Genomic DNA, 19,218 nt, shown 5'->3' on the forward strand with positions numbered 1-19,218 from the left:
GTACTCTGATTTTGCCTATTCGATGTTTCAGAGTCTTCCCCCCCACCCCCAACCTTTGAAGGGTTCACTGGGGGCCAAAATTGAAGACCTGGCCACCTCTCGCCCTCTTATCCTGCACCACCCAGGAGTCCCGCCCCCTAGGGTGCGCTCCCTATCAGAGTTTCAATCGAGGAACCTGACCTCCGAGGGCCTAGATGCAGGCTTCCCCGTGGAATGAGAGCTATGCCGATGCTCACAAAGCCAGGCAAACGCACTGTTCAGACCAGCAATGCGTCTGGCCTCACATCGGCCCCAGACGGAGCCTCCGGCATGCCTGGTGGGAGTTTTGATTCTGCACCTTTGTCAAGTGGTTGTTGATGCAGGCTCGTCTTTTATGTATGGCAAACCTCTAGGCATTAAGGTCATCGTGGCTACCAACTTCTCACACTGCACTTTTTCCAAAATAGTTCCAAGAGGTTCCCTCATGCACACAAGGAAACTCTGTATACAGAGACAGTCATCGCAGCACTGCTTACAGTAGGCAAAAACTAAAAGCAACCTACATGCCCACCAGCAGGGGAATGCTTTAAATAAAAATAGGGAATACTATGCAGCAGTCCAAAAGAATAAGGCAGAGCTGTATGTACTGACATGGACAGACCTCCAAAACATGCTGATGGGTGAAAAAAGCAAGTATGGTACCATTTTTATGTTTTAAAAAAGAAAAAAGGGAAAAAAGTAGTGTTTTTACAGCATGCTATATATATACATATAACATGCATACATATATACGTACATACATACGCATATATGTACACATGCAAAGAAAGGGGTTTACAATGGTTGATAGTGGCCACTGTGGAAGGAAGGAGAATGAAATGGAAGGTGAATGGGACAATAATTATGCAAATATTTTGCCCCCTTTCTAAGAAGAATATATGCATGCATCAATTGTAAATAAAAAAAAATTTTTAAGTACAAAAGCAAGTAGCAAAACAATTTTTAAAAATAATGCCAAATGAAATGTGTAAGGCCTTCAGGATACAAAGGCCAGGAAACACATGGGAACTAAAAAATAAAACAGCAATGATTTTTCTCCTGTCGATGTGGCAAAAAGGGAGCGGGTGCCACAGAGAACAGAAGGGGCGGCTCGGTACCTTTCACAGCCTGTCTGGTCTGATATCTCGTCCCCTGGGAAGACTGAGGCTGCTGCTGCTGGTTTTGCTGCTGCTGCTGCTGCTGACGCTGCATCTTCTGCATGTGCCACTTTTGGGAGGACGTTTGAAACTTACTTGATGAGTTCCACACGACCCGCTGCACGGCCGGGGCAGTCTCCTTCGGTAAAAGCGGCCTCTGCTTTTTCACTGGGCTTCCTGTGGCGGCGGGAGCCGGGGCCGGGGCCGGGGCCGTGACCGTGACGGCAGATGTCGAGCTGGTGGTGGCCGTGACACCAGCGGCGGGAGCTTGGGAGGAAGAGCGGGTGAGCACCGGCGTTTCCGGGGGAGACTGGCTGCCCGCTGTCATGGATGGCGCAGCTTTACCTACAACTAAAGCCAATGCGTGAAAAAAAAGAAACAAACAAAAACTGGATTGGACTCAGATTGGCCTGCAGGGTCTTTACACCAGCAAGTTCTGGGTAAAGCCTACATGAGAATGCCAGACAAATTCGGCGTCCCAAGTACACCTGATGGCGGAGCACAATCTCGCCCACACGCTCCGAAAACTTCTGCAGCTCCTTCCGTCTCCCCGAGGACCGGCCTCCCTTACTGAGCACTTGCTCGTGTTGGAGACTCAAGTCAAGACCTCTGGGAGGAAACGAGGCGCACGAGACCCAGACCCTGCCCTCCAGTCACCCGCCAACTAGCGGGCGGAGCAGTGGGTCAACAGAATCACGGTCAGTGCCTATTTCACAAGGTCAGAATTTGGTGAGCACCTTGAGAAAGACCCAACCCAAGTCCATCGAGAAACAAAGAGAAACCCTTTGGCTAGGGAAGCTATAAAGCAGCGGTGCCCAATCTTTTTGGCACCAGGGACCAGTTTCATGGAAGACAATTTTTCCATGGACTGGTGAGGGGGACGGGGCGGGGGGTGGTTTCAGGATGATTCAAGCGCATTACATTTATCGTGCAGTCAAATCTCTCTGCTAATGATGATCTGTATTTGCAGCCGCTCCTCAGCATTACCTCCTCAGCTCCACCGGCATTAGATTCTCATCCGGAGTGTGCGACCTAGATCTCTCGCATGCATGATTCACAGTGGGGTTCACACTCCTATGAGAATCTAATGTCTCGGCTGATCTGACAGGAGGCGGAGCTCCGGCGGTGATGCAAGTGATGGGGAGCGGTTGTACATACAGATGAAGCTTCGCTCGTTTGCCCTCCTGCCATGACCAGTAGAGGTCCATGGTCCTGGGGTTAGGGACCCCAGCTATAAAGCATGTAGCCCCAAAGAACCAGATGGCTTCCCAATGGCCAAAGCACTGAATTAACACTTAATTACTCAGAAAGAAAATATCTCTTCTCATTCCCTCCAGGGCAAAGTCTCATGGTGGTACCGATGGCCTTGAAAATAAATTCTGCCTCAGGAACAAAATCTTCCCCAACACAATGATATTATCTAGAACTTAACAGCATTGCTTCTGTTTTTATTGTATTTATTCCTGTCACCACCTTTTATGTATAGTGCACAATTCTGGTTTTCCTATTGTGTAGTAGTCAAGTTAATGTCTAAAACGAAGTAAGTTTGAGTCTGTGTTTTTTTTTTTTTTAAAAGAGACAGGGTCTCAATATGTTGCCCAGGCTGGCCTCAAACTCCGGGGCTCAAGCGATCCTCCCACCTCAGCCTCCTGAGTAGCTGGGACTACAGGCACATGCAACCACACCCAGCTTAAAATGAGTTTAATTATTTTTTTAAAGAGCGAGTTGCTTTCAATAAAAATATTAAGTCAAAAATTATACAAGCAGGACTTGAGAATGGCAAAAACAATGAATGTGAATGACTCAAGTTTGGAAAACGCTGCCATATGCAGTGTGTCTTCTTGGAAGAGCTGGGCTAGTGGATATGAGGGTAGGATTCAACAGGCAGAAGTGAGAATCTGGAGGGAATAGGATTAGCCAAGATGTGTGTAGGAACAGACAACACTTTGGCAAGTGAGGCCAGGCAGGGAGGAGGAGTGGCTGGAAGGCAGGTTAGAGCCAGAAGCACTGAGCCATGGCCTGGAAAGGGTGACCACGTGGGTGCTGGTCCGTACACGTGGGTGGGTTACAGAAGCAGAGGCCCCAGCCACCAGCTAGGTGAGCTTACCCCCCAGAGAGGATGCCCGGGCAACACACACCAAACGTGGCTACAGCCAGCACCCTTGATCTTAGACAATGTTCCTTGACATCAAACTCCTTTTAATAAGGATTATGCCTGTCTTTGTAGATTTATATCACCCAGAAAGTCATGAGCTTGATTATTCCAGGAAAGATTTTCAGTAAACTGCGGGTTTTAAAAAGCCAAGGAGAATAAGGGGGAGGAGACAAGCTGACTCTTCCGACTCAGGGGCTTTCTCAGCGGTTACCATGTCTGGCTGGCCCTCCTGCTCCTCTGGAGAGGAGAATTCAGACAAGCCGGCGGGCGAGAGCCCGGGGTGGGGCTGGAGGTGGAGTTTCCTGCTACCAGAAGCCCTCATCCTTCCACGGTGACCTGCCAGATACTGGACACACTTCCTGTCCCCTCCGGGTGCAGAAGAAGCACTGCACTGGGCAGTTCTAAGAGCAGGACACAGCGTCAGTGCCTTAGCAGGGTGTCTAACCTGCAAAAATGCCCTCAATGCCTTCCTTTTCTGCCACATGACCAAAAAATATATTGTTACTGTTCGTTAGCTAGACTAGTCCCCCCTTGGGCAAAGGGCAACCACAAAAACGTCATCTTCTCTTTCCTGATTCACAAAAGCAACCAGCTACCTCTGCAGAGGGGACTGACTGCTCTGCAGTGGTGAGTGCTGGTCTCGAGCAATCCACCTGCTTCGACCTCCTGGGTAGCTGGGATTACAGGGTGCACCACTGTAACGGGCTCTGTTTTCCAAATGAAAAACTGGACTGCACAGTCTGAAAAGATTCCAGGCTCAAAGAACTGTTTGGGGTTATCATTCAGAAACCCCAGATATTTTCATTTCTAGGGATTCTAATGGCATATGGAACAAAAAAAAAAAAAAAAGGCTACAGGAAATTTCATTTATCCTAGGAATTCATAGTATCTAATCAATCATCTATAGCCCCAAAAAAGGGGGTGAATTTCTTAAAGGGCCTAGTACCCCAGAAGCTGCGCCATCAAATTAACCTACTTATTCCAGAATTTGTCGCTGGCCACTGTTTTGCACATAAAGGCAGGACTTTTTACGAGAAGAATTAGCATCCCCTTTGGAGGAGGATGGAAATTAGTGACGTGCCAGGGTAAACGTAGTAAGGAGTCTCTAAGTGAACTCCCCGTGCCTCTGTTCTGAGATTCCTAGCGACAAAAGCTGTTTCACGGAGGATTCACATTCCACATAAGCTGCGTTCCTAGCTCAAGGTAATCCACAGCGCACTTCAAGACGCCCTTCACTGCATAAACTCGTGAGTGAAAGCACATCGCTGAAAAGATGCTCTACTGTGGACTCGAACACAAAGATGATTCTTCAAGATCTGAACCATCAGCAGGGGTTCTAGATTTAAGATTAGTCGGTTTTGCCCCAAGCCCTGGGATGCTGCTCTAACTGAACTGTATTTTAGTATCACCTTCAGCTCAATAGTCCACCATCTACTCAGGGCCTCCTGGAGAAACTTCTTTCGGTCAGTACAAGCAAGGGCTCTACTTCTTTTAATCAACTGGAATGCTTTTTATTTTTTGGAAAATGTAAGATCTTTTAAGGAACTGTGCATGTTTCCTATTTTGCTTTCACTACTTGGAAGCTCAGAGCCAAAATGGAAACCCAACTTCGCTAACTGAGAAGGCTGGAATAGTACACATGTCTGTATAAAACCTTTCCCCAGGCCACTCGTTGTTCTACCTTCATTTTCCTTTTACACTGATTTCTTTATTTTCATCTCGTTTCATGGTTACATATCCTTGTCAATCTGTTGCAAATTCTTTCTGGAAGAGGAAGGAGCATAAAACCAATCATCAAAAGATCTTTTCCAGAGAGAAAGGAACAGTATAAATGTGTCACTCATAGGAGCACTGCCACCTGCACCCAAATATTCCCACAACCCTCAAAGAATAAACGCTACTCCTATTGTTCTCTGCATCAACAAAGGCAGTCTCTCGACCCCCAGACCACAACATTATTGTATCTTTCAGAGGCCATCCATAAATCTAAGGGATGGTCTAAGGGTCTATCCTCCCTTCCCTCCCATCTCTCTCTTCCTCCATTGCACCATACAGAGACATCTCGTTATCTTTAGCTGAATTGCAGGAATCTTCTCTCTCCCCAAACAACTCAGATTCCAGAGTAGCCCAGGCTGATATAACCACAATGGAAAGATTCTCAAGGCCCAGCTCTGACATGCTTTAAGCTGCCAGGCTACAGAAGCCTCAAAGGACATAGAATCACATCTTACTCAAGGGTTTGGCTGAGAAGTTACCTCTTGTCAGAAGTTAGGCATAGTCAAAAATTAAACCTGGCTATCCCTGAAGTTACTCACAAAGCACATAAGGTTTGCTAGCTACAACCTCTAATTCGTCCTTCTTCAGTATCTTTCTTGGGCATGTTGGAATTCTCCCACCACCCACTTGCCAAGCCAACTGAAAAATGTACTGAATACTGTGTCAGTGGGAAAGACGCCCTTCGAATCATTCACTCGCTCCTGGAGGGTTTGCCAAACGTTCCTGCTGCACCAGGCTTTGGGGCAATCACTGCTGGGTCAGAATGTGACAGTAGCAACAGGAGGCCTCCAAGATTCAGGCAGTGGTTCTCAACAGGGGGAGGCTGTGCCCCCCAGGAGATATCTGGGAATGCCTGATGGCCATGACTGGGCAGGTAACTACTGCCATCCAGTGGGTAGAGGCCAGGGATGCTGGAAAACATCCTTCAACGCACGGGACAAAGAATTAGCCAGGGTACACTGTCCCTGGTGCAAGGCTGAGAAACCCTGGGCTCAGGTCATTTAAATGCAAACACGACAAAATGCCAATACAAGTATCCACCATAAACGCCCCTTCATTTTCTGGTGCCCCCAGAAGCACTTGGCCTTCTGGCAACACCTACCCCAACAGTATCCTATTCTAGTAAGAAAATAAACTTGCAAATGCCTGGGCAGCACGAGGGGAGGAAAGGGCTGCTGAACGCGTCAAGATCTTTGAACCGAATGCTTCTACCACCATTGGAGCCTCGTGAAACGGCTGAATGTTAACAAACACCTTAGGGAAATACATAAGCATACTGAAAAAGAAGCTGCTTAGACCAGAATTGACTTGGCCACTAGAAGCAACTACCATTTTCCGAGTGACTTATTTTTCTGCACTCAAAACCAACCGTGCTGGGTGCTGAGCAGGTGACAGGCAGGTGGGCCTGCATGTACGTCCTGGTCCTGTTCAGTAACTATCTAGGTGACCTTAAGCTGATCACAGCTTTGCTGCGCCTCTCTCGGTGGTGTCAGAGGGTCACGGGACTTTTGATAACACAAGTACGCGGGGGAATTCTAAACCCAATTAAGAAACTGGAAACTGGCCGGGCGTGATGGCTCACGCCTGTAATCCTAGCACTCTGGGAGGCCGAGGCAGGAGGATCGTTTGAGCTCAGGAGTTCGAGACCAGCGTGAGCAAGAGCAAGACCCAGTCTCTACTAAAAAGTAGAAAGAAATTAGTCAGACAACTAAAAATATATAGAAAAAATTAGCCAGGCATGGTGGCGCATGCCTGTAGTCCCAGCTACTTGGAAGGCTGAGGCAGGAGGATCTCCTGAGCCCAGGAGTTTGAGGTTGCTGTGAGCTACACTGATACCACGGCACTCTAGCCCAGGCAACAGAGTGAGACTCTGTCTCAAAAAAAAAAAAAGAAACTGGAAACTGATGTGATCACTTACCATCCTGCTTGGGAGATGGTTCTTTGGGTTCCTTCTTATTTTTTCGACCCTCCCGCCCAGAATGGTCTTCTCCTAAATCTATGACAAGTTCACTCTCCGAATCGGAGTCCAGGCCCAAATGTACCGTTGGGGAATCCATCTCATCTTTTCCCTTCAATTTATCCTTCGTGGGATGAGGCGACGGTTTTGCTTTTTCTGAAAAATCCTTCTCGGGCTCAGGGCTGGCCTTGTCCTTGGCTGCTCCGGGATCTACTTGCTCGCTGGTCGGCGACATGCTTTTCGCCTCCTCTTTGATCTCCACTGGGTTTGCCAGTTTGGGTTTTTTTTTGACAGCAGATGGGTCTTTGTCCCCCCGACTTCCCTCTTTGTCTTCTGTGTCTTCTGGCTCATTCTTGGGCTTCTGCTCATCGTCACTGATATACTCACTGTCGCTACTGTCTGACTTCTCGGAATCCTCGGAATCGCTGTGCTCCACGGCCGTGTAAACATCTTCCGAGATTTCATTGATGCCTAAATTCAAAAAGAAAACCCAGCATGTGGCGTAGTCACAAAATAAAGAACAGGACCAAAAATGCAAACATTTGCCACGCCAAACGCTGGAATAAGAGAACACGTTTCAAATTGCATCACACTGGCCTTGCGGGATCACTAACTTGAGTGATGAACTCAAGGGGCAGATGACTGTAGCTGACAAATGGAACTTGCATCTGGAGAGTTTGGGTTATTAACATTCACAGACGACGTGGGACCTAACAACATAAATTTTAAATTTATGCGAAGCTAAACCTCTGCAACATTGATAGATAACTGGGATACAGAGAAAGGGAGGGCTGGAAGGGAACACCAGGGATGAGCTGTTCAAACTGATCCAATTTATACGCTGGAAAACGGAAGCCCAGAGAAATCACTTGCCCCAGGACACAAAGAAAACCAAGACAGGCCAGACCAGAACCGGGCGGGGGAGCCCTCCTGACTCCACCAGCACTCTGCCCCTGGGTTGCCAAAGCATTAGAAGTCCCTTATCCTTTTTGTCTAGGGCTCAAAGAAATAACCAAAGTCTGAAAGCAGCAGTTGCATACTCTCAGCCCACAAGCCACATCTAGCTAGCAGACATTGCTCTTAGTTAAGGAAGCAATGGTTTGGCCCACAGGGTACTCTGTTGTTTGCTTTCTGTTTTTTAATTTAGTATTTGTTGCCCAATTCACAAATCGGGAAATTCCATACAGAAATCAAGGTGGCACGCTTCTGCTGAAATAGCAGAAGATGTGGCCACTCTGGGTCACCAGCCTGCCAGGCAACAGCTGGCTGGGGCAGAGAAGCCACCGGCTCCTTCTGGCGGGAAGCATGTGCCTCCAGGCGCCTCAGTGCCCACCCCTCTCTCTTGCTCCCTGCACTGCTGCGGAGAGTCGACTGCTGTTGTGTCTGCATTGATCTTCTATTTCAAAGGAGTCAAGAGGAAAGTCACGCGCTTCTACGTCTCTGTCAAAAGCAACCAGGTGTTTCTCACAAACAAAAATACACAAAAGCATATTTCTAACAATAGTTCCACTTAACCCATTTATGCTTCCTGCTCCCAGTAATACGTCAAGAGTCAGTCATCAGGCTGTAGTTAAGTGATACTATAACCTAGAATTCTGAAGAGGAAAGAAAATCCAATCAACTCTTTGTGCGGGATCTTCATTCTAGAGCGATGCCACCATGAGAGGCGTCACTAACTGACCCAGACACACCAAAGAGAAACCTGCCAAAGGACAACAGCCACAGACAGCCCAGGGCATGGAGATTGGCAGAATCACTGGGGAATTACATCCGCCTCACCAGGGCTCAATCAAAAACACAAGTCAAACTACACGATCCCAGATCTGGTATAATTTTGGGATCCTGGGCTGTGCTACTGGTAGCGAATGGCTGGAAACAGGAAGGAAAAGTCTGAACACACACATGGCAGGAAAAGCTTGGGTACTGAAGTCCAATGGGTATGAATCCAAATCCTGCTCTTCTGCTTTTGTTAGCTGTGACCCTCAACAGGTCACCTCTCTCTCTCTGAGCCTCAGTTTCTTCATCTGCAAAATGGACTGGTAATAGTATCAACCTCCCAGGACAATCCACATGCACAGTGCCTAGCACAGTACAGGGTGTAAACAGGAATATTATAATTCTCCTTAGCAACAGTAACAGATCAAGGAGTTAGACCAGCTGCGTGGATGCGCCCAAGAGGAATGATTAAATGGCATTCCAAATTCCATCCGTGCCACTCAATGTCCTCGCCAAACAGGCAAACCAACAAGGAGTGCTGTCCCCTGGACAGAGCCAGATGACCCCTAACTACAGCTCCTTTCTCGCCTGAAGATCCAGACCTCCCACTGACACCGTAAGCCTCACCTCGGAGTAGCTCTTTCTCCTGAGACCTAGCCACCCCCGCTCCTTTATAAACACCCTTCTGGCTTTATTTACTTATTCAACAAATACTCCAGAGCATCTACTATGTGCACAAGACCAAGTACCATGGACAAGGCAAATCCTTATAAAACCAGCTCCCTGCCCTCAAGGAGCTTCCAGTCTAGAGTGCGAGGGATACCCCCACACAAAGGTTACCATTGATGCTTCTAAGCATAAGGAACCAAAGAAGGTAGGCAGATGGGGAGAGCAGTCAGGGGAGACTTCCTGGAGGAGGTGAGATCTGAGCTCAGCCTTAGGGAAAGGCAGGATTCGGGTGGGCAGTGTGCATGCAGGCAGCACAGGAAAGAGGGAGGGAGGTGACAGGTACAGAAGCAGGAAGGGTGTGCCAGGCGGGGAGCAGTCGGGTCAGAAGGGGAAGAGCTTTATGTCAGACACCTGTGGGACATCCTCAGCATCAATGTGGAGACACTTACGAGGTGTGTGCACTGGGAGGGAGAGCAGAGGCAAACTCGGGGGACCTTTACTATGCTTTAAGCCTTTATGTCTCAAACCGGCATCCTGAGTTTGCAGGCTGCCTTCACCAAAGAATAAACTCTGGTGAGTTCAAAGAGCCCTTTGAATAATTAACTAGCAAGTCTGAAATATTCTGCTGTGAGTGGAAATACATGTTAGTTGAACAAACAAGTTCAAGGTTAAAGCAGCTGCTAAAAGCAGCCAGGATTCGATCTTTATTTCATCCGGGTGGTATCCCTACAAGTAATATACAGTGATGCCCCAAAAGAAACCAAAAGACATACCTAATTGTGCTTTGCAACTCTCTATGGTCTTGTCCAGGTTGAGCTGGAACCTGCTGCGAATCTGCCGCTTGGGCGAGATGAGGGGGACCGGCGCGGATTGCTGCACGGACTCGCTCAGCTCCTTCAGGTCCATCTCCGCCTTGCTGCGATCTGGAAGACACCGTCGCGCCCTCCTGAGCCCAGGCACTCGGGGGGCGAACAAACAACGCTCCCCACTCAGCTCCCTCCTTGCGAAGTCAGAGCAAACACACATTCTAGAACATGGGCCTGGGGGAGGCGGCGGCACACGTTTTTTTGTCATTCGCCCCAACAACATCACGTGCTCAGCAACACGGGGTGACATAAAGATAATGGCCCGAGTGAACACACCTGGCAGGTTTACTCAGCCAGCGAACAATCTTCTGGGTTTGCTTTCAGAATTTAAAATGGACGATCCCAGCCAGACAGTTCAGTTTGTGGAACTCAGCATCCTTAGGGACCCTCCCGAGCCAAAGGTGACAATATCATGTTCAATCAGTGTAGCAGATAAAGCAACACTGAGTCTGGCTGGAGTGTGCTTTGAACTTGAGGTCCAGATTGCAGCGGACTTGTCTCCAAGAAGGACACCGAGCCCCTCAGAAAGCACCTGCCTGTTTCCCCTGGAGGCCTCAATTTTCATTCTCCGTCACCCAGGTCTAGGGCTCAAACTAGAAAGGGAGGAGAACAGAAGACAGGCACACTCCCGGGGCCAGCTGTCCCTCCCTGTGGCTCACAGCATCTATTGGAGGCAAGGTGAACAGATTAGCCCTGGATATTAAACTTGTGTCTAACAGGTCTTCTCAGGTGCGAGTCCGAGTGCCTTAGCCTGGTCGCCAGGCAAAGGCCTCTGAGGGGTGACTCAGGCCTGGAGGGCCTGTCCCCTCACTTCTGCCAACGGCTCTTTGTATGACCAGGGGGACCAGATTCCCAAAGGTCAGTGAGCTTACATTTCTCAAATCCCTTCCTCATCTCCTCTGCTGCCTCCTCTACTGCCCCAAAAATGCAAGAAGGCAGGAGGATTAAGGTGGCTGCAAAGGTCCAGAAAGCAATGAGAGATTCCACAGGTGGGGCAGACTGTCTTTCACTTTGCCTGCCGGCCTCTGGCCTCCCCTCCGACCCACCCAAAGCAAAGAATGGGGGGCACCTGTCCTATCCCAGCTGATCCCAGAAAACAGGTCAGAAAGCAGGTGGCATCCAAAGAGAAGCCACCTCCGAGCCTGTGCGCACCAGCTCTGAGCTCGCTCCCTGGACTTCCCTTCACCTTCCTGCTCCCTCCATGCCAAAGGCCCCCACTGTCATCGGGCTGTTAAAGACATGCCAGGATCTAGCCTGAGAGCTGGACTGGAAGGGCTATTCGAAGCCTTCGCTCTCTCCTCTCTTTTTGTTTTGGCACGACCCAAACACCTTCCCGGTTACCCAGTAAGAGGGCATTCTCTAACACGGCAGACCCAGAAATTAGTTCCCTCAAAGTGACCAGAAGCAGCATCGCAAAAGCCCCACACAACCCACTCATAGGTGACCAGAAACAATAAGTTGCTCCAAATTAATTTGATCACCATGATGATATCCCCAGTAAGATCAGGAAGGATTCTTTTCTTTTCTTTTTAGAGACAGGGTCTCGCTCTGTCACACAGGCTGGAGTGCAGTGGTGTGATTATAGCGCACTGTAACCTTGAACTCCTGGGCCCAGCGATCCTCCTGCCTCAGCCTCCTGAATAGCCAGGGCCACAGGTGCACACCACACTCAACTAATGATTAATTTTTTGTAGAGACAGGGTCTCCCTTGTGTTGCCCACACTGGTCTTGAACTCCTCCTGGCCTCAAGTGATCCTCCCACCTTGGCCTCCCAAAGTGCTGGGATTACAGGCATGGGCCACCTTGCCCAGCCAGGAAGGATCCTCTCTTTCTTTTCCTAAAACACATTTAAGGGTTGCTCCTGAAATGAGTGCTCAAAGCAAACAGAGACACCATCCCTGCAATTCAAGAAAAACGCCGAAAAACACCAAAAAACACATCTGTGCACACGCATGCGCGCGCGCGCGTGTGTGTGTATATACGCACACGCACAAGTGTACATGCATGCTGATCAGGGGCTCTTCAAAGAGGCTATCTGAGACCAGACTGCCGACATTCACAGAGAGGGCAGTGTGAATGCAGCCACCGCTGAAAAGGGAAATAATATTCGGTAAAACATAATGGAGAAAACTAGAAAACGGCCTCTACTTATTCTCTGTCTGCAAGGAATTTGAAGCAGCTTACAAAGAGAATCAATAGGGTAAAACCGTGATAAAACAGCAAGAAAAAAAAGAAAAAGGACCACAGAGACATTGAAAGAAAAGAGAAAAGCCAGATTCAAGAGCAGCTGGAGTAAGCAGGACTAAAGGACTTCACAGCTGAGCTGTAAATATGACAGCAAAAGAGGAAGGATCTGGCCGGGCGCAGTGGCTCACGCCTGTAATCCTAGCACTCCAGGAGGCCGAGTGGGGAGGATCACTTGAGCTCAGGAGTTTGAGACCAGCCTGAACAAGAGTGAGACCCTGTCTCTATTAAAAATAGAAAAAATTAGCAAGAAAACTAAAAATAGAAATAAAAAATTAGCCGGGCATGGTGGCTCGCACCTGTAGTCCCAGCTACTCGGGAGGTTGAGGCAGGAGGATCGCTTGAGCCCAGGAGTTTGAGGTTGCTGTGAGCTAGGCTGACGCCATGGCACTCACTTTAGCCCGGGCAACAAAGCGAGACTCTGTCTCAAAAAAAAAAAAAGAGGAAGGCTCTGACACCTGTTTTATAATGTCCACTGTGAGAAACAGGGAAGCACACTGAATCCCACAGGGGAAAGGCAGCCCTTTCAAGCATAAAGCTGCAAAAGAAGGATCTCACAAAAACACTTCCCATGCAAGGAGGTGGGAAGGAGAGGAGGGCTGCCTGAGGGACATGTTTATCGGTGTCTTCAAGAACATTCCTGTATGCCCACTGCATTCCACAGCTACCCAAAAAATCTACTGTGACAGAGGGCAACAAGCTTTTTCTGCAAATACATCACGCTCTGCAGGCCATATAGGCTCTGCTACAAAAGCACCCATAAACAACATATGAATAGGTATGGCTGTGTTCCAATAAAACTTTATTTGCAAACACAGGTAGGGGGCCAGATGTGGCCTGAAAGCTGTAAAATTTGCCATCTCCTGTACTAGTCCAGTGATGGTTAACCCCGGCTGCACAGTGAATTTGCCCATAGTGCTTAAGAAAATCCTGATGCCTGGGCCCCGCTGTCAGAGATTCTGACTTAATTGGCCTGGGGGAAGACCTGGGTATCTGCCATTTACAAACTCCCCAGGTGATTCTAATTGGCAGGTAAGGTTGCGAACCCCTGTATTAGACCAATCTTCTAGTTAAGAAAACTCAAACTTGCCTTAACTCCTGTGTGTCTGTGTTCGTCGTATCACCCTTATAAAACTTAGGATTCATGAAGACACAGACCTCGCTACGATAATTAAGCTCTGTGTGTGTGTGTGTGTGTCTGTCTGTCTGTCTATGTATGTCTACAGTAAATGCTGCCCCTTAAACTTTAGCCTAAAAAGACTGAACTCTGGAATATTCATAACCAAGAAGAATGCAAAGAAGGTAAAGCCCCCTCATTTTACAAAATAAGGTTTCTCTGCTCAGTGGACTACCATTATGTTCATTTTTGTTAGAATAAACCACCAAATGCCCAGAGGCCAGGACCAGGCCCCGGGAGAAGACCTTCAGGAGTTCAGTCAAATGTAATTATCTTTCTCAAAACTTTCAGTGCATTTTGACTTTCCTCTCCTCCGCAGGGAGAAAAAGAAGAACTTCGCTTTCTCATTTAGCTCATAGTAGCTTATCAGGACTTCTTCCACCCCTGCCCTTCTATATCGGGAATATCTTCAGAATGCACCCTTGCTGCCAACATTTTGAACTTTTCAGCTGATATGAAGACAGCTTAGGCTATAAATGGAAACAAGGGATAAAAAAAATACCCACGCTAGAGAAAGAGGCACGATCTTACATTTCTGGAGGCAACATAAATCAGAACCACCTCTTTCGAGGGCAATTTGGCAATACCTCTCAAAATGTCAACCGCACATGGCCTCTGACCCTCGTTCCGCTTCTAGGAAGCCATCCGAGGGACACCCTCCAACGTGGGCCAAAGCGCCCTGATTGCAGCTGTTTTCAACAGCAAAAATAGAAAACAAGCTAGAGTCAATCAATAAGGTGCCTGAATAAATGTTACAGTTTACCTTTAAATGGAATTAATAAGGCTGCTAAAATAAGAGTAAGGCAGATTTCTACGTGTTGATATGAAAAGCCAACCTATCTAATGAAAAAGCAACAATCGGTAGAGCACTTTAGCACTGGTGTAGGGGAGAAAAGAAGGAAATGGAATATGAATATTACGTATTCTCAAGGTTTCTCAACATTGTCACTATGAACATTTAGGGCCCGGAGAAGTCTTTGTTGTGGGCACGGAGTGGGAGCCGGGGTGGGGGAGCTGCCCCGTGTGTCATAGGACGTTCAGCAGCATCTGCAGCCTCTACCCACTAGATGCCAGTAGCACCCACATCCCAGGTGTGATGACAAAAATGTCACCAGACATTGCCAAATGTCACATGGGGGACAAAAATCACCCAGGCTGAGAACCAATGGTATATCTCTAAAAGAGGTCTCTGGGGCAACGAAAACAGGCAGCAATGGTCACCTGTGGGGAGGGAGCATAGAGGCAGGTGATCCATCAGAGGTATGGACAGGCTGGTTTTTCATAAAATGTGCTTCTATACTGTGAAATTTCTCCTACATGGCAGGGCACGGTGGCTAACACCTGTAATCCTAGCACTCTGGGAGGCTAAGGCAGGAGGATCACTTGAGCTCAGGAGTTCAAGATCAGCCTGAGCAAAAGCAAGACTCTCTCTCCACTAAAAATAGAAAAAAATTAGCCAGGCGTGGTGGCACATGCCTGTAGTCCCAGCTACTCGGGAGGCTGAGGCAGGAGGATCGCTTGAGCCCAGGAGTTTGAGGTTCTGGACTGACGCCGCGGCACTCTAGCCTGGGCAACAGAGCGAGACTCTGTCTCAAAAAAAAAAAAAAAAAAAAAAAAAAAATAGCGAGAGATCTCCTTTGTTCTAAAAGGACAGGCACTTCAGGGACTGCCAGGAGCCACAAAATGGCAGTTCCTTCAGCGAACAACATCATTCAGATGAAAGACCCCGGCAGATGCCATCTATCAATCAAAGCCAGGCAGAGATCTTCCCGCCTCGTTCACTGTAAAGAAAAGCAAGACGACATCTGGAAAGCCTGGGCCCCAGCGCTGCATTCGTGCTCTCCAAGAGTGCCCGACTTCCAAGGTACTGCTTTATGCACAGAAAGGAGGCCTCGTGTCAGTGCAGCGGAGAAACAAACAAGCAGAGTGCTCTGGGTTTGACAACTTTCCCCCGCTCTGCTGGCATCTTCACCAGAGCATCGAGGCACATTTTTGTCACTAACAGGACTCCCGGTGTGTTCAGCCCAACGTAAACACCTTCTGCGAGATAAGAGGAGATGGGATTACCGAGAAAGCAAACAGGAGTCTAGAAGAAGAAAAGAATCAGGCCCTCCTCTTCTCTTCCAGCCTCAGAAACACATTTCTGTTTATGACTTATTTATAATCGCCACTGAGTCCCAGAAGGGGCCCGTGACAACCCACTGGGGCTCAGCTCCTCATCTTGGAGAGGAGACAGCAATGAGAGGAATGATGCGTTAGCAACAGGGCGAGAACCAGGTCTCTGCATGGTCTTCCCCTCGTGCATGAATGGTTAGACAGTCAGATGACCATACTTAAGAGCAGTCGAGTAAACTACAAATGACCCACGGACTGGTTTTTGTATTTTTGGTTGCATTGTTTGTTTGGCCCAAGTAGAGTTTTTGGTTTGTGTTTTTAATGAAATGGATTGCCAACTGTAAAAAAAAAAAAAAAACAGGAGAATTCACATAAAAATCTGGATTTCTGTTTTTCTTGAAAATTCAAGGTCTGACAAGTTAAACTAGGAAGAGCTACTTCTTTTAGAAAGGCACTCTGTCCTCCATGTTCTTGCCAATTCCAAATCTTCACTTACCTCCAACCCCTACAGCCGGGCTGCCTTATCCAACAGGCACAGGAGACGCTGCCCAGGGCCATGAAAGTCAGACCACAGCCCTGTTTTATAACACTGCATTGGGGTATCTCCACTAAGAGCTCAAGCTCTGCAGCAGACAAACGTGATCCTAAAGGCCAAACTCCACCAGGAACCGCGTGTGATCTTGGGTAGGTGACTATGCTTCTCTGTACCTCCGTTTACACTTCTGTGAAATAGGGCTATTACCTCCTTTAAAAGTTGTTGTAATTTTTTTAATAGTGTTAATTTACAGAAAGTAAAATTCATTTTGAGGGGGAATACAGTTCTGTGAGTTATAACACCTGCAGAGATTCATGTAACCACCGCCACAAACAGAATGCAGAACTATCCCACCTCCCGAAGAATACCCTCCTGGTTTGTAGACAAACCCTCCTCCACTCCAACCCCTGCCAATCACTGATCTGTTCCATCTCTAGAAATTTGCCTTTTCCAGTGTTTTGTTTTGTTTTTTTAATGAAATCCTATTTTGCTAGATACAATAATTTCATCATTTGTGCCTGGCACTCACTATCTATTCCATCTGCTCAAGGTAGTTAGTTGCTCGGATGACAGACACAATCAAGCCCCATAAAGCATGTGCCCAGTCCCTGGGAAACTGCTGGAGAATTCTTTGGCATTTCCCTCCACGTTCTGACTTTTCTGCCCACCCACAGTACTTCCGTCAGTCCCTAGCTGATCCTCTTCCCATTAGGTAACTGAAATCCCAACCCATAAAACGCCCACATTCCCAATGCTTTTGTTCCCGCTGATGAAGATGAGTACCGTGTCCCAGGACTGGAAGAGCTACCAGGGGAGACAGGACGAGACAGCCTCAGCCTCCTCCATGCCCACCCACCACTGCACCCACCCACCGGGACACACAACGGGAAGAAATCTTTCACGCCCGCAACGGCTCAAGCCAAATCGAAAGACCCACAGTGTCACGAGGATCCCCAGTGACCACCTGGTTTAGGGAGAGAGCTATTCTTGCCACGCATGACTGGCAGAGAGGAAATGTCACCATGAGAACACCTCCGCACAGGGTTTCTTTTTGGGGTGTGGAAGTGGGAGGAGGGCGTGAGAAAGCAAACCACATTTTTGGGAACAAAGAATGTTCCCAAGGCAGCAAATGGGTCCCCTTTCATTTAAGTGAGGAACCAAACAGCCAATCTGAATTGGACCCCAAAAGCAACCACCCTGGCTGTCCTACTACACCTGGGCTGCACCAACAGGTGACCCAGGATGGAGACACAGGCCGAGCTCCAGCCCTGCTGCTGCCCTTGGCTCTGGAATCCTGGGCACCTCAAGCCTCCTCTCCAGACCTCAGTTTCTCCAACTGAAAATGCCACTGCAGGACAAGATGGGCCTGGAGGGTGCCCATCACCAAAGGCTGTGCAATTGACACGCAAGCCTCCCTGGGCTCTGGTGGCCACCTCCCTCCCTGAAACCCCCTACGCTGGAGGCCTCCTGGGCAACACACTTCCCTGGTGCAGCTCCCCTCACTCACTGCCCCTGCTCTGCCTGACCTCCACATGCTTACGGTCCAGGGCCCTTTCCTGAGGGCCTAGCCCTGACTCACAACCTCAGCAAGCCATAGGGGCTGGATCATGGGGCTGTGCGGGGCTGTCATGCGCACTACAGGATGCTTAGCAGCAACCCCAGCCTCCAACCGCTAGATGCGAGCAGCATGCAACTTCTTCCCCCCACCAAAGTCAGGAGAACTACTGCTGTCCCACAACTAGATTCCCGGAATTACACCGCCTGCCCTGCCCTGGCCTCAGGGCACCCTAATTCCTGCCTCCAACTGCCCTCCTGACCTCTCCAGCCAGGGTCTAACAGGCACCTGACACTTACAGAACCCAAACTAAACCTTTGGCTCCTACTTCTCCTGCCTCAGACAAACCATCAGCACAATCGCTAAAACCATCCAGTAATTCTGGGTTATGGGGCCTGTCCTATGCGCTGCAGGACGTGGGCAGCATCCCGGGCCTCTACCCACTAGATGCCAGTGGCACCCCCACCCCTCCAGTCCGGGTGCGACAACCAAAAATTTCTCCAGACACTGCGAGAAGTGCCTGGGTGGTAGTGGAGAGGGGTGTCACAAAATTGCCCCCAGATAAGAATAACTAACTGATAGGGACTATTCTCCACACAGCATGCAGAGTGGTCCTTCTGAAATGTGAAGTCCACCCACATCCCTCCTCTGCCGACCCCTCCATACCAGGGTCCATAAGACCCCTGTTCTCTCCCTCACTCCATGTAGGGCCTCCTCCCCTACTCACTGGGATGCAGCCACCTGGCCTCCTTGCTACTCCCTTAACACACCAAGTTAATCTTTAGCCTAGGGCCTTTAAAAATCTCTTATTCCTTCTAGAATGTTCTTCCTCCAGAGAGTGGCACTGCTGGGTTTTCTTATCATGCAAATCTCAGCTCAAATATCACCTCCTCAAAGAAGAGGCCCCTTAAGCCCTCCCCTACTAAGCGAACCACTACCTCTGCCCCAACCTGCCCGCCTCTCTCCTTATCACGTCAACATGCTTTCCCTTTGAGGAACCCATCACGGTGTGGACCCATCTTGCTTATTTACCTTGATTACTGTCACTGCCTCTCTGTAACCCAAGCTCCGCAAGAGCAGGGTCCTTAGCTGACTTGCTCTCCACGCCTAGAACAGCGCATAGCACATGCTCAATGAAAATCAGGAGTCATGATGGGATGAACCAATCAATAATCATCAATAATAACTTCATACTTGGTTGTTTAGCATTTCTGGTACCAATTTCTGCTTGAAGACTTTGGCCTAAGGTAGAGTTTTTTTTTTTTTTTTTTTTTTTTT

General features: G+C 48.6%; 1 protein-coding gene across 6 annotated transcripts in view; it reads right to left on the reverse strand.

Moving 5' to 3' along the window:
- Positions 1-19,218, reverse strand: part of ZMYND8 (zinc finger, MYND-type containing 8) — a 116,990-nt gene that overhangs the window by 22,786 nt on the left and 74,986 nt on the right. For all 6 annotated transcript variants that reach the window (XM_012663707.1, XM_012663711.1, XM_012663712.1 and 3 more), the window contains exons 14-16: positions 10,222-10,371; positions 7,025-7,534; positions 1,272-1,526 (exon numbers count right to left, since the gene is read on the reverse strand). In XM_012663707.1, coding sequence (XP_012519161.1) covers positions 1,272-1,526; positions 7,025-7,534; positions 10,222-10,371 — 915 coding nt within the window. The remainder of the gene's footprint in view (positions 1-1,271; positions 1,527-7,024; positions 7,535-10,221; positions 10,372-19,218) is intronic.

Source organism: Propithecus coquereli, unplaced genomic scaffold (assembly GCF_000956105.1).
Source record: "Propithecus coquereli isolate 6110/MARCELLA unplaced genomic scaffold, Pcoq_1.0 Scaffold825, whole genome shotgun sequence".
In the NCBI taxonomy this organism is placed as follows: domain Eukaryota; kingdom Metazoa; phylum Chordata; class Mammalia; order Primates; family Indriidae; genus Propithecus; species Propithecus coquereli.